General features: G+C 48.8%; 1 protein-coding gene across 5 annotated transcripts in view; it reads left to right on the top strand.

Annotated features, from left to right (window-relative positions):
• SULF1 (sulfatase 1) overlaps positions 1-16,330 on the top strand; it is a 285,427-nt gene that overhangs the window by 211,412 nt on the left and 57,685 nt on the right. For all 5 annotated transcript variants that reach the window (XM_085605482.1, XM_085605483.1, XM_085605484.1 and 2 more), the window contains one exon: positions 11,278-11,494. In XM_085605482.1, the coding sequence (XP_085461608.1) occupies positions 11,278-11,494 (217 nt within the window). The remainder of the gene's footprint in view (positions 1-11,277; positions 11,495-16,330) is intronic.

Raw genomic sequence — 16,330 nt, 5'->3', positions numbered from 1 at the left:
TTTAAACCATAACCCCTCGGGCATAAGATGAATATGAGGAGGCAAATCGAGCACCAGCCCATTTGGTGGCTATCGATGACGCAGCAGCTTTGGTGAGGTGTGTTTCCTGCAGCAATGCCACTTGTATGGCATGACGATCAAGATACGCCAACACTTGACGTTTTATTTTTTGGGTTGTTAAGACCTCTGACATTCCATGTGATCCAATTCAGTTTAACTTCAGTTTGCGACATTTGCACTATTTAACTCAGTGTACAACATGATCGCGTGATACTGTTTGCATGCACAGACTATCCACCAGACCTGTATTCTGCTTGGAAAAATTTGGACCCTGAACATTACCCCAAAAGTCCCCCCCACCCACCCCATCATTTCAATCACACTGGGGATCCCCAAGTAACTGAACATCAGAACTAAAACTTCCCACCCATCACACTGAAAGCCGCTAGTCCGCTCACAGCGTGCAGTTTCAGTCAACAACCGTGTGGGGTGCACACTCATGGAGGACACCAGCTGCCTGACAACCCCCTCAGTGTACTAAGGGGGCATGATCTCAGCTCTCTCTACAGCTCGTACAAATATGACAGGACCACTACCAGCACTTCCCAAAAGATCCCACAGGCATAGCACATCAAGTTGGGACTCTCACCACACCGTTGCCCCACCAAGTCTGGCCTAGCACCGTTGCCTATCATGTGCACCATGACTGTGCTGGTACCAAAACAGTGACTTATCTCAGGTGATAAATGGCAGAATCGAACTAATATGTTAGTGATCGGCATTGCCCACATCCCTCAACGCACTCTCAACATGGTGAATAGATCATACACAAACCTATCATTAAGATAGCGCACCAGAGTTTGTGAGCTAGAGAAACATCAAAACAATACAGAAACCTCATAGGAAGGTAGCAGGAGGCTCAATTATCAACGCAGACACCAGACTAGACCGGTCCGCTGCCGATTCCGTCAGTCCTCATTGTCCGCTTCATCTCCAACCACTCTTGCCGTTTCCCTGCGTTCAAGCTGCCTTACGTAGTGCATAGCGTCCTTCGGAGTCATGAACAGTCTGGGTTTACTGCCATGATGTATCCTGAGCCGTGCCGTGTAAAGCATGGCGTACTGTATTTCCATTGCGTGCAGATGCTTTGTAACTGGTTGGAATTCTCGTCGAGCCTGCTGCACCGCCGCCGTGAAGTCCGGGAAGAGCTGGACCTCAGTGCCTTGATATTTCGTAGTGCCCATTTCCCTCGCCATCCGGAGCGCCACATCTCGATCCCGATGGTTGAGAAGCTTAGCTATTGTCGGGCGGGGAGGTGCCCCCGGAACCGGGCGTGGTGCAAGGGATCGGTGCGCCCTCTCAACCACCAGCATGTTGGAAAAGTTCTCTGCACCAAATAGCGTCTTAAGCATGTCTTCGATATACAGCTCCCTATATTGGTGGACTCGGGCACCCCAATAATGCGCAGATTTTTGTGTCTGGACCTAGCGTCCAAGTCCTCATTCTTCGCATGGATCACCGATAGTACTTTCTCCATCTGTGCGCAGGATTTGGTGACACTCTCAACTTTGTCCTCTGTGTTGGAGATATGCTGCTCCGCCTCCGCTATTCGCGCACCGTGGTTGTCCAGCTTGGACGCCATGTTATCCATGCGGAGGTTGAATGCATACTATCTATGGCCTGCAAACTTTGCTGCATGGCAAGCATCATCCGTTCAAGTTTACTGGTGCCATCAGCCTCCATATCTGTCTCCGTGTCCGATGCTGCTTGTGGAGTAGATCTTTTAACGCGCTTTGATTCAAAGGACAGTTTGGGCTGCACTTGCTTATCTGGCTTGCCCATCTTGGCGGTAAACTTGCTGTGCGTAAGTGTCTATTGCTAGTGCAAGCGCCTCTGTTCAGTCCCAGTCCCCTTGTTATGACCCTTAGGATCTGTAGGTAGGTAGCACATAGAAATGCTGCTTGCGCTAAGGGGTGAGAGCGATGTATGACGGTCTTATAAGCAGGGTGTTGTGTCTATTAGTTCTTAACACAGGGGTCACCCAAGGCGCCGTGATCCTCTTGACTATCGTGTGTTTGCGCTCCTTACCACTGCGCCTCTGTAGTGCACTGCCAGATCCCCTGCTGATAGCGCTTTGCACCGACACCCACAATTCTATGCCACTAGTGACAAAATGGCCGACACCCTGTTGACATATTCTGCAGATCAGCAAGCGAAGTCCTTGTTCTAGCTAGCATGCGGCCTGACAGTGAGGAGTATACACTGAGGTCAGTCACACAGGAGAGCCCCGTCAGCCCACAGATGCAGTGATCATCCAGCGCCAGCATCAGCCGCAGCCCACGCTCAATCTCCAAAATGGCAGGTGCAGAGGAAGCCAGCACCCCCGCCGGAGGGACAGCGTCAGCAGCAGAGCAGCAAAGCTATGCGCCTCCCGGTAGCGCGAAAGCACCGTTAATCGTCCTTTTCAATATCTGTAATGTCTTTACCCCACTATGAGCACCAGGGCAGCGCCTCGCACCACTATGTTCCTGCCAGGGTCTCCCAGCAGCACAGACCCCAGCGCCGACCGCGATGTCCACCCGCGCCTGAGCCGGGCCGCCGCTCACTCACCCGCAGAATGTATGCCGCCTCAGGACTGCGCACAACGCCGGCAGCGCTCCGAGCCGCAGCTCCGCCACGTCCCGCTCCACACCGCAGACTCTCACGCTGTCCCAGGCACTCCGGATATGTCAGCTCCTGGGTCGCAATCGCCTCTAACCGCTCAGCAGCACATCCCGGTGGGCAGTCACAGTCACCACGGAGCCCACACTGCCATTTGCTCGCAAAGGCACGAGCACGAATCCCTCAAGCCAGTTTTCAAGTCATAGAGCACGCCGATACCTCCCGCTTTCAGAGCAATCTGCTGCCTGCAGGTAGGGGAAGCAAGGGCACCGCAGCAAGCCACAGGATGGTCCAGAGAGAAGCAGGATATTAGACGGATTTTGGCCCTGACCAGCAGAGCTGCACTAATGTGCCGCCATTTTGCTTCGGGCTCGCTAGCGCCCCCCCCTAATTACTCAATGTTAAAAGTAAAAATGTACCTCAAACGTGCTGGAACAATTCAATGTGCAAGGGTTGATGTTCGTGCTGCTTTTGCCAGTTTGGCATTTTGCATAAATACCCGCACTTTTGCCAGAATGTTTCATAATTGCACAAAAGTATATTTATGCACATTTCGCACTTCCCTAGCTAATACCGGATTTGCAAGTATGTGAAAAAGCAAAGGAATTGTGGGAAATTTGTGACAGGTGCTTCAAACAGACGCAGTCTATTTATTTATTTATTTATTTATTTATTTACCTTGGTTTTGAATATGCCCAGTAGATTAGGCCATCTTTCTGTGCCTCCTTCCATGATGGATTACTGTAAAAGTAACCAAAAGTAATATAATTATATGCAATCCATGAGACTAGAAACACTTTAAAAATAAATATTTCCCATGCGCTTCACTGCCTTATGCTAGTCTGCACAATACCAAGAACCCGGCTGGTTAGGCCTAGTGGCTGATTTGTGCATCCACGTCCTTTTAATGTAGACCATTCTTAACTTCCTTACTATGATCTGTTTAGACACAAACTTGCAGTGTCTGTCTGGTGCTTAAACTTTTGGAAGAAGAAACAGAAGGGGGTGAATCTGCTGTGATTTAAGCAGCTGAATCCACAGAGTATTTTTGACGGCACACTGAAAAGTGAGCCTCGGGCTGCTCTAGAAAATCACACAGGGCAGGGAAGGGAGTTAAAAGAAGCAGAGGAAAATGTTTCAGTGTAGCAATCCCATAGTTTTACATGCAGCTGAATGTAGTGAGTGGGGTCAGTGAGTGAAGATTTAGCTTTAAAATGATCCATATGATGTATTTTACAACACCGTTTTCCAAAAATATTGGGTGATAGATTTTAAGGTGGTTCTCAAAATAATCTCAGTAAAATCCAGTAATTGAGAGTGTGTGCAGAAAGCAGGAGTACTCTGTCCCAGTAAATTATTTGTATCCTTTGATGAAAGCTGTCTGCCAGTGCCCCAGGCAGTACAGGGTTGGGTAGACTAAGGAATACATAAGATCAGTGCTTTAAATGGGCTGGAACTGAGTACCAGCACTTCTCAAGAGTGACATAATACTTTTCATTGGAGAGTACCGGCACAAGTCAAATAAACTTTATTCAACCATCTTGGGCCATGAAAGCTGGTCAAATGCACAATTAAAAGGAGGAGAAATACCAAAACTACCAGAAATACCAAAACTAATCAATACAATATATTAAAAGGGCCAACTGGCGATGCAGCGTGCGCAATGTAAATTGTTTTATTTATTTACTTAACTCCTACCTCCGTATGCCGGAGTTTACTACCTTACCCCTTCCCCACCCCACCGCCCCGCAGCACTCCCTCGGCGAGCCACCACTGAATTTCAGGAAGAAAGTGTACATAAGACCTAGCGAGAGACGCTTCTATTGAAGGCTTTTAGAATAGGCGTCCATCATCACCTTGTGTTTGCTTATAGCTGTGTCTGAACTGGGTGGCAAAGTGAGCAAAAGAATTATGATTGATTCAACCCAGATCTGTGACTGGGGGGTGAGTGTTTGAAAAGTTTCAGCACTCCGTCCATCATCTCCTTGTGTTTGCTTTTTTCGCCCTAAGTTGGCAGTGTGTGCCCAAACGTGGGTCCCTTGCTCACTCTGCCACTGGATTCAAGCTAGCCTGGCTGAAGAGGGCTGTTAGCCCAAAACTGGTCCCAGGATGCTTGTTTTCGGTCCAGGGAAGACATGGCTTGGCAGTTTGGGCTGGACTGTTCCCATGAGGCACAGGGTCAAGACTGATTTGCATATAGCTGATCTGAACTGGGCTGGCAAAGTGAGCTAAAGAATGATGATGGATTCAGATCTGTGACTGGGGGTGAGTGTTTGAAAAGTTTCAGCACTCCGTCCATCATCTCCTTGTGTATTTAGAATATGCAGAACACACTTTTTGGAATTGTGTTTTTTTCTTCATTGTTCCCCAAACCGGTAATCTGCAAGCATGGAACTCTGTGGTTACTTAAAATCTTTACATTGAAGGGACACCTATTGCCCATGCCCACAATCCCCTCCTACCCCAAACTTTTCTATATTAGATTATGTATGCCCCTACCTGATGCTGCCACAAAGCAATGCGCTGTCCACAGCAAGGAGAGCGCATTCTTCACCGCCCGCAACGCATTTCACTGCCCACAATCGCACGGGCCTGCTGTGCGTTATCTCATTAGATATTGCTGAAAGGAAACAAGAACACCCTCTAATGGCTGGAGTTTTGGGATAAATGTCTCCTCTTAAGGTCTCAGAACATGTAAATATGCTGAGACATTATTTTTGCAGCATGAATCAATTATAGATTCTAATATATTAGAGCTGAATTAATATCGCCTCTAAAAACTAAAATGTCCTAAACTGAAAGATTTTTTTTGCATTATATTTTCCATATACATACTGTTAGAAGGTGGTCCTGACACTATGGGCTGTCCGGATTTTTCGCTTTTTGAGCACCTAATTGTTGAGCTTTTACTGTGGGGGAGCCTCATAAGTTGGGACTCACCCACAGTGAACTCAGGATGTAAGACAATGCATGGGGATTTTACTGGTGTTCCCCTGGCTTGACCAGGCCACTGCGCAGCAGCTGGAGTAAGGGACACCGGGCTGGTTACATGCAGACACATGTGTACATGCGTGTGCACACATGTACGGGCTGCGCAGGGGAGATTCCTAGCGTGCGCAGTCCAGGAGCAGCTACAAAGTGAATGGTGTGGCAGGACTTATGCAGTATTGGGTGACATGGAACAGGCTTTATACACTGGAAAGAAACATGCCAGGGAAAGTCAGTGTGTCTTACTGTTTTTTCACTTCATTATTCCCCTTTGGGGATGTGGGGCCCATGGCTAGATTAACTTCCATTAGGCCTACAGATTCCAGACACGCACTTAAGTCCAATGTAGCTAATGTTAAAATAAGTATTCTGCAGAGTCCAAAGTCATATTTGTACTGCTTTTGGGTCATCCAGAACTGTCATATTTCTCTGAGCCAGCCATGACCAGACCCAGGCTGAGGGCTGACCTCAGCTGGATGGATTGATAACCTTTCTTCCACAAGCGAGGGCCTCCTCTCCATGAAGAGATGATGGGTGGGGCTACAGGCTCATCCATCATTAGGTGCCAGGCACCAGGCTGCACCAAGGAGGGAAGGCAGCGTGGGGGATGGGGCTTCAGATACATGTGGCCCGAGACTCTGGACGACGCCATTTTGAACAAACCCAAAGGCTGGACAAGGAGGGAGCAGGGGCAGGAAAGTGATGCGTCGCTGTTTGATAGGACCAACAGGGACTTCCTGCCAGCCCCCTACTCCACTTTTAAAAAGTGCTTGCACAGGAAGAGAAGCTCTCTCTGGGGTGTGGTCTGCTGAGGCTGAAGATGCTGGAGCCTGGCACAATGGGCAGTTGGAAGGAGAGACCCCCTGACTGCCCCCAGGACCCTAACAGCACCAGAAGAAGAGCCCAGGAACAGAGCGCAGAAGCAGTGGCCTCTGCGCAGGGAGAAGAGAGGCCAAGGAGGAGAGCCAGGTGAAAGGCTGGCGCAGGGAGCAAGTGAAGACAGCACCCTGCTGAATCTACCCTCTCAGAGACCCAGAGGGCGGAGGAGAGTGTTCCCAGTGGCTGGGGCTGGTAAAGAGGAGCATGAAGCACCCCATAATGCCTCGCCAGGCATTTGGAAATCTGCCGTTTTGGTGCTTTGTGGCCCCCAGAGGAGGGGGGTCACCCTCACTTGTGAAAAGGTGCTAGGGGAGCTGCTGGAGAAGCACAGTCTCTCTCCCCCTCCCCCCTCCCCCCCCCCCCCCCCCCCCCAGCATGAAGTAAAGTGCCACCCTCAGTGTCATGGGGACCTAAAGGAAACTACCCCTCAAGGGCTCAGCTAGCATTTAAACACATTCTAGGCTGGAACTTTTGTTCTACAGCTGAGGGTGTGTGGAGAAGTGCATCATGAATTGAAGGGTTGAGTTGGGGATGTGTGAAGAAGTGCATCCCCTGGAGGTGAAGTGGTGTAATTGCACCGAAATGGACAAAAAGTCACATGTGTAAAGTGAAGTACCTGTGTAAGGTGATGTTAAGCTAAATGGAGTTATGTTGCTGGACCTTCCTGCTAGGGGGTCTGGCTGTATTTACGTAATCCCATGCTTTTACCTGTGATTCCTTTTAAAGTGAAGAGGTGCACTGCAGGAGAAGTGTAGTTGCCAGGAGTACTTCTTTTGAAGGGACTGTAAGTCACATGTGTAAGGTGATGTCATAAGCCAAGTGGGGTTATGTTGCCAGACAGTCCTGCCAGGGTTTTCTGGCTGTATATGCGTAACCCTGTGATTTCATCTGTGATGCCCTTAGGGGCTGTAATTGCAATGCATTCAAATGATCAACCAAGGTGATGAGTACTGTCATTCTAAAGTGTGCGTAAACATGGATTCTTGCTGCTGTGCTTAGGTGAAGACCCTAGACTGCTAGCCCTTAAGATATAGAGGTGCATACTTTATGGTCAGTAGGAGATGCTCAGTCAGGGTCCTGTGTCACCAAGGCAGGTTTACCCCTTTTTAATGTGTGTTGAGGTAATGGGGTGGGTCGCCACTGGGATGGTGCCAGTGCGCAGGGTCCTTGCTCCAGGTTATGTTCAACTATCTGCATGGGGGGCAAGTTGATTTGCATACATGGGAGTGGTGGTACTAGACCCCCCCCCCCCCCGCGGGAGGGGTGGAGCTGTTATGCAATGTCACAAAGTAATTCCAACAGCTTATTTATATTTGTAAATTGGTGCATAGTATTGAGTGGTGTGTGTGTTTAATAAATGTACTCTTACTTTTATAAAGCAAAGTACAGACTGGACAATCAATTATTGAGTGTTATTTTTGTGCACCTGCAAATGGCGATTACTAGCCCACACCACCATCCTTGAGTAAGCCTCAGACTGCTCTGCAACGCTACCCTCTGAGAGTCAGGCGCTACAATTGGGTGTTTGGTTCCCAGTGAAGGACAAATGTAGTCATGTTATTTGTGCAGGCCTCACAAATGCTGCCTCGTTTTCCAACACATACACCTTGCAAACCTCTAGGGAAGTTTATATTGTTGATAACTGGATAAACTGTAACTCCATAATTTACAAAAATATCAATATAATGGTGTGCAGGGACTTGCGTCAATATTGATATATATGGACTTTTCGTTGTGTGATTTTTCTGGAAAGGTGCTCTGTGTGATGTGTTCCCATTACAAACTGAAGATTAATTGGCCAATAAAACCAGGCATTCAAAAGTCACAATTCAAACGATGATGCAAAAATAACTTTAAATGCGAGCAAAGTTTTTCAACATCATGCCGTTTTCATTTTGAAGAATTGTGGCTTTATATGTAGCAATGTGTTCCTCTAGCATACCTCAACAATACCAGGTAACCCCGTTTTGTGTCCTAAAGAGGCACTGTCTGAGAAGTCTGGATATGAAAGGTTGGTGGCCCAAAACATGCCACATCCCACATGAGCGGAAAAGCAGGAAGGCAACAGTTACTTACTGGCAATTAAATTACTTCTAGTCCGCCTCTTGCTTTGATTAATTACATTATGAGGCTGTCTCCTAACGTAATTAGGCAAAGCCGAGGGGCGAGGTGGTAAGACACAATTCAATTGTCCCGTCGGAAACGTTGCCCCCCTCGCCTGGCCGCAGGCTACACTGTGCCTTACTAGCTCGCTGCTGCTTACCGGGCTCCTCCCTCCAAGGGGTGGTTAAAAACAACGGTGCTGGCTGTAAAATTCTTGAGGCCTGTAAACTGACACGAAAGAAGGACGCCCTGGAATATTTTAGATGCTATTTTAACCGTTTTCTGCTCGCACTTACATCAAAGCTTCGTGTTTTCCTGTCAGATGCGTCTTAAGTTGCCCCTGTTCTGGGATAACAGGGTGTGGTACCTGCCGGTAAAGCCCCCAGTAGACTGAGCCTCGCATTGGCTGGTAGCTGGCTCGCTGCCTCGCTCCAGTTTTTTCACTCAGTATCTCGCATAGTTTAAATATATCAGTGACCAGTGGGGGCCTAACACGGGGTTATGTGGGAGTGGGCACCCTTGCAGGCCCGGTCGATAGATATCTGTGAGATAGATACAGTAGACTGGAGGGGCCCTCGTCACATTCTGAATTGTGGGTGGGGAGGGGTCGGCATTTTACCTTACGCCACTGATGGCAAGGCCGCGTTTAAGAGCTGCGCCATCAATCAAAGAACAGATCTTTTTCTGAGGGGACTTCGAAGGGAGACGTGTAGGTGCGGCTTGGCGTGCCTCCTGTCAGCCATGTTGTCATAAAATAAATACCCGCCAGACCATGTGGCTGCAAAGGTCAGCTTCACGGGCAGCTGCGAGGATGAATAAAAACACACAGACCGTGAGAGCCGGGCCGAGGTGTCGGGTGACCAACCCTGAGGTGACAGCCAGCATTTACACGCTGTTAAAGCCATGTTGGCTCTTTGACAGTGTTCATGGGGTTTACGCGCAGGGCTGGCCGATGAAAGAAAATGGCTCATATTCTTTCAGGGAGCCGCCCGGACACCCGGCCGTGATGACAAAACCTGGCGTCGGGACGTGCCCGTCTCCTCTACAGGTCGCCTCGCTCTTCTGGCATCAAGGTCAGCCATCATCGGTGCAGCAGGTGCAGTGGCGCCTGACTTGGGGCGCGAGTGACTCACTGCACCCCAATTAAAGGCTGCTCTTTACTGCCCAACTGGGAGGCGGGGGGGGGGGGGGCAGAAGGTCTGGGGAGCATTCACTTCTTGCTTTACGGCCCGTGGCACCTCTGTCACATGTCCAGAGACGGCCCTGGCCAGACAGACCTGCTGCTGCTGAATACGACGAGGTGTGGGGTGTGTGCAAATTACAATAATGATTGCCTCTGAACACCTTCACTCCCGCGACCCAACTCACCTGAAACACCCATTAAAAGTGGGGGAGTCGTGCGAGGGGGGGCTGTTTGCAGGACCCCAATGCAGACCGTTCGGTGCGCCCTCTGCAGATTGGCGTCCTGGGCTCGGCTCGCCCATGCCTAAAGTCGGCCCTGTCCCTCCCTGTGACTGCAGAAGGATGCCCCCGCTCCTGGGGGCAGCTGAGGTGTCTACGCCCGTGGCGCTCACACAGCACCGCGCTGGAACATTCCTGTCAGACACCCGATCTGAACCCTGCGGACCACTCCTGCTTGCACGGAAGAATGAGATTCACAGATCCTGTATGGATTTCCCCCTTGTACACTTTCCATGTCTTTATAATGGGCAGGAAAGCAATTTGGAGATTGAGAAACGCTGGCAGAACTCCGAGTTTTTTGCGTGGATTCCGTTTACGCCGAAACCTACGTGCACCTTAATTCGGCCTCCTGCCTTGACCGAGCCCCGCCCACATCAGGTCTCCAATGAGGCCCATCCCTTGCATTCCTGCAGGCATGTTGCCTATAGTTACCAGTGTCTCTCCTGCTGCACTCCTCCTGTGTATCGCTCAGGGCAGTCAGTAGTGTCTCGCTGGATGGCATATACAGACGGACACCGCGAATGAAGAGCCGAAGAGCCTGCGGTAACAGTTTCATCTGCATTGAAAAGCTGCTGCCCTGCATGGAGGGCGCTGTTGCTGTTTTAAACTTGCGTGTCCTGCTGTGCCACCCCAGCCAACAAAGACTGCTTCGGTCCGGTGGCGGACGTTGAAACAAAAAACAGGTGTCTGAAGTCCAAGCTTTTAACAGCCACTGTGCCACTCATTATGCACATGGACACCTCCCTTAACCACAGCAGCGCCTACGAGGTGCTTTGAAGCCTTTTTTCCAGACACTCTTCTATTCTTATTCTGCTTTCGGACCAGCCACTGCTCCTGCCAATCGGCATCAGAGGATACACCCCCATTTCTCTGGGCTCTGGGTAGGCTGCCTGCTGCGATGCGTACAGTGAGAAAAAAAAAATGGCAATTAAATCTTTTCATTGCCATTTATTTTTTGCTTCATGGTTCAGTGGGCGGGGAGGCAACACTTCCCCGCCCTAGTGAAGAAAGCTCAGATCCACATGCTCACATTTTATGGACCACTGCTGTGTTTTGCCCACTTGGTTTGTAGCTCACCTTTATTGTAACAATAATATATGAGTCTGCCCTATGTCTGAGTACGTGTGACAACTCACCCATGTTTTGTGTCCTTTCATCATCGGCCTTAACCTTTATCACTTGCAGAAGTGGCAGTGCATCGAAGATCCGTCGGGCAAACTGCGAATTCACAAGTGCAAAGCGTCCACAGCGAAGCTGGCCGCCCGGAAGCGAACTCGAAGTATCAACACCCGTGCCTATGGCGGCCGGGACAAGGATTGTCACTGCGGGGACGTGGACTACAGGCCGGGCAGAGCCCAGAGGAAGGGTCCACGGCACTTTCTGAGAACGCCGGGCGCAAGAAGTAAGTGATGTAAAAGTACACAAGTCTTGTGAGTTCTGCTATAGGCACAGTTGTTCCAGGTGCATCCGTGTTCTCATTCCACTGAGTGTGGGTGAAGGAGGGTGTGTTTGTGTTATGTATATAGCTTCTTTGGTTTCTTGAACTAAACTTGCCATGGTTTTATGAGGAACCTGTGTGTCAGTGTTGAACTGCAATATCTAGCAACCATACGACATTACGTCACACATTCTGCAGTAAACATGTGGTAGGTGCCTACCAACTTGAAATAGTTTTTCACGTGTGCTGCACTGGACAGTCCATGAGCTGATTGGCTTCAGACCGCCACTGTTTCACAGCCTAGCTAAGGCATGCAGTGCATGACCTGAGGCCTGGTGATTGCGTGGAAGTGAGCAGGTGATTGCGTGTGAGCAGGTGATTGCGTGGGAGTGAGGTCACAGACAGCCATCACTGGGTCAGATTTGTGGAAGTTCTGCATGCTTTCACAGATACACAGCACCAAGGGACAATGGCTGTCTCTTCAAAGCACCAGACATAGTCTGTGCCTACCTGTTCCACAGGGCTGTACATGATTTCATAGAAAAACGATTAAATGTCACATAAACTGACTGTTGGAAGCTTTCAGGATGAATGGCATTTTCCATTTCATAGAAACCAATTAATAGAATGGCTTCTTTTTTTTAAATTGGCTTTAGAATGCTTATTGGTTAAGGTGTAAATCAAACCCTCCAGGATTGCAAAAAAAAAATCATAATATCGGTACTTTTGTAAAAATGCCTCACATTTTACAAAAGTGCCTGTGAAATTTGGATAATGCTTAAACTTTTGCCCTCCCCACTGCAGGCCCGTGAGGTCAGAGCACTGCATTTCTACAATGTTTTAGTGGCGCAGGCCCTGCATCTTCTGCAGCAGAGCAACTCTTTCTCTCCTGCGGCACGTTTATCCAAAACCATTTTAGATTGGTGTTGGAATCTCTGACTAACACTGATTGCGCCTTACCCCAGCTAATTTAGCAGCAGAAATACGCTCCAACCCCTGAAGGTGAGGCCAATCTGTGCCTTCTCTCTCTTTGGTAATATAAAACCTGCTGGACTGTGACACTGAATAGCTCGTCCTCACTTCTTTCTGGACTGATTACTAATGTTTCAAAATGTGCGCACTCAGCACTACGATGCGGAAGGAGCGAGTGGATGAGTGGTAATACGTCAGCAGCCAGCAAAATGGCTCAGCAAGTTAAGACATCTAGTTTAACCTGCAGGTCAGAAGTTTGAATCGCAGTAAAGTGGATCTTAGCCTTTCATCCTTACAAGGTTGATAACCAGAGCACTCAGTGAGTAATTATAGAATCTGTTGTTTAATTTGCAAAAAAGCCAAGTTACTGTTATTGTAGTAATGCTTCAGGTGCCTATAACTTTTATTTATTTGAAGTTTTTGAAAAGTACTCTTATAATTGTCCTTTCTCACATTCTCCATGTATCCAAGGCTGACCTTCAGTTCTCCAGTGTGCAGCATTGAAGTAACAATTACCACGCAGCACTGTACCCTGCCTTCTCATCACACCTCATTCCACCCTGGCCCACTCCTTCCTGTCCCACCCTATACCGCATCCCACTCTACGCTACACAACCCTACCCTGTCCCATCACACCAAACCTTCACCTTGCCCATCTCATCCCTTCCCCTCACATCTCATAGCTTCCCTCACATCTCATCCCCCTCCATCCCATTTGTATCAAATTCCACCTCACCATCCTCTCATTCCATCCCATCCGAACGCTACTAGATCGAATCCCAACCCCATCTACCCTCTCCTCATTTCATCCCATCACCTCGCATCGTAACCCACCCCAAAGACCACCCCATCCCTTTTACTTCCCCATCCCCTATCCCATTGCATTCCATCCCACCATTCTCCCATCTCTTTCCATCCACTCACTTCCCATCCATTACACTCCAGTCCCCATTGCATCTCCCCTCCCCTCCCACCCTTTTCCCATTTCATCCCATCTTCTCACGCCTCTTCACACTGACCTGATTCCCTTCTCATCCCACCCTGCCTCATCCCAGCCCCGCATTTACCTCACCAACCCCTATTGGATAGGTAATCACAAACCTTTTCCCAGGGTCCAAAAAGTATGGTCTGTGGTGTGATAGAGGGCTGCAATGATACCAGCAGGGTGGGGCCGGGAGGGGGTGGAAGGTGATCATACTGGAAATGGAGCATGCAGCGGACCCAGGGGGTCATTATTTCATGCATAATAGCAGAATAAATTGCCTCTAAAACGCTGCAAAGTTTCCATATTTGTGCCACAAAATTTGCTAATCCTTGCTTCAGTATCCATGGGGTGGGGGGGGGGGGGGGGAATCTGGTAAATGCAGTGGTAGTAGGTCTTCATTTCAGAAACATTTTTGTTTGAGGAATTTATATCAGTGGTTTATTTCAAGGGACATTATTTCGAATCTGTATCTTTGTAAATAATTTTCTTCTTTTTAAAAAAAAAATTCTGACCCTTCACCACCCCTAAACACTGTTCCGTGCCATACCTCCTCACAAACTCTAAGTATCATCCATACCTACCCCCTAAAATCCCCTTGCCGCGCCTAAGTTAAATCCATCTCTGACTATCAAACTCCACCCATTCCTCAATCCTAAAGCCCTTTCTAATCCTTACTGCCCCATCTTGAACCCTAAAACCCCTCAGTAACCCACAACTTCACCCGTTCTTCCCCTGCCTGAACCCTAGAAACCCCTCACCACTCCTGAACTCCACCTATCCATGACTCCTAAACTCCACCCATCCTGACCCCTAAAAATACTCAACCATCTGTACAATCCACCCATTCTTGAATCATAATCTAAAGTCCACTTTTCCTTGAACCCCTAAACCCCTTCAACACTCTGTACTCACCCATTCCTGAACCCTAAAACTCTTTCTGCCCATAAGCTTCACCCGTCCCTGCCCCTTAAAATGCCTAACCACCCCTCAGTGCCATCTTACGGTTTTTGGGGCCCTGAGAAAGATATATTTGGGGCTCCCTATGTGGAATAACTTTGAATTTTATCACCAATTTCCTGCTCATTGAAGCCTGCAAGATGCCAAACAATATTGAAATAGGCATTAAATAATCTGAAATGGAGTGAAACAAAAACAGTTAAAATGGGTTTGGGCAGGTGTTTTAGAATCCTTAAAAAGAGACTGGGTAGGGTAGAGAGAGACAGAATTGGAGGTAGCAGTGGGCAGAGTGAACAGAAGTCTTTAAGCTAGAGACATTGAGTAGATATAGAGAAGAAAAATCACTCTTCCAGAGGACCGTTATTAAGGTGGGGGCCTTACGGCAAATGTCTGCTTTGCCCATGCCTTAAAACATCTCTGCCACCTCTAACCTCCACCCATTCTTGAACCCTAAATAAAACCCTTCACCTCCTCTAAACTCTGCCCATCACTCAACCTTGAAAACCCCTCACCAGCCCAAAACTCCACTCCTGAACCCTAAAAACCTCTTTCTATGCTTGAACTCTATCTGTGAACCCTACAAAACCTTCCTCACTGCTAAACATCATACATCCCTGAATCTAAAGAACCCTCACTACCCTTAAACTACCCTACCCAAATTTAATGCAATTCTTTTACTTTTCCTTAAAATGATATTTCCTTTAGAATGTTTCTTTTAATTTTAGATTAATTTGTATTTGCTTAAAATTGATTTTCCATTATTTGGTTTCCTCCAATGTTTCTCCGGTTTTGTTTTTCCATTAATTCACATATATCAGCTCCACAGTGTTTGCGTCCCTGTGGTCAGGCGTTCTTTGGTACACTGTGTACCCAGCTGGCTTTGGCCATTATTACGAGTTCGGCAGTTCAATGGATCACCAAACCCGTGGTGGTGGTACTCATATCGCCAGACTGCCGGTCCACCCACCGTATTAGGTCTGTGGCAGTTGGAATGCCACAGGACAGCTGCTGCCGCCAGGGATCGATGATCCCTAGCGGTGGCACAGCGGTCGGAGACCTCTAATATGCTGGTGGTGCCGCTGCGGCACCACCAAGCGTATTAGGAGTTTCCTCACTGCCACACTTTTCATGGCAGTGCAACCGCCATAAAAAGTGTGGGGTCGAGAAAGCAAAAGGGGCCCTACAGGGCCTCTTCTTGCCTCTGCACCATGGTGTGCATGCAGAGGAGGCACACATTGTGCCCCCCTATGTGCGTGCACCCCGAGTTCCTGCGGGGCATGGACTTGACCGCCCATGCCCTGCAGGAACTGCCTCTGCAGCTCCTATTGCAGTCCCTTTTTCAAAGACACCACAGTGGGATTGCCAGAGAAAAAAAAGTCGTACTCTGGCGGGAGGTCTTTAATGACTTTGGCAGTATGGGCCCCACTCCGACACCGCCAAAGTCCTAATAAGGCCCTCAGTCACCCGAGATGAGGTAGCTGACCAAACCCAGCTGTGCACAATGCAGGGCGAGTGAGACTGGAGGTTCAGCGCCTCCAATCCACTCACTTCTAGGTGTTCTAACAGACCGGGTAATGGAGTCATGGCGCAGAACTGCACATAAGATTTGCTTTTTAAGCGGCTTTCCACGGGCGGAATGCGGAGATGCGCCTTTCACCTTCTGACTTAGGGTTTGCGCGCTGCCACCAAGGCAGCGCCACCTTCTGGTCCGCGTCCACAGCGGCACATTCTACTGAAAAAATACGCCTTAGTCTGTGTAAGGTGATCTTGTTGACATGAAGTTCATTGAGAGCGCACAGGCCTTCCGTATTTTCCCATACCTCGCACAGTTGTCGCTGTAGTAATCTGACAGTTCCCAGCATGGTAGGGTCCGCTGCGCGAGGTGA

This window comes from Triturus cristatus, chromosome 5_1 (genome assembly GCF_964204655.1).
Source record: "Triturus cristatus chromosome 5_1, aTriCri1.1, whole genome shotgun sequence".
In the NCBI taxonomy this organism is placed as follows: Eukaryota; Metazoa; Chordata; class Amphibia; order Caudata; family Salamandridae; genus Triturus; species Triturus cristatus.
Note: the sequence above shows the minus strand (reverse complement) of the source record. Positions and strands in the feature narration are given on the sequence as shown.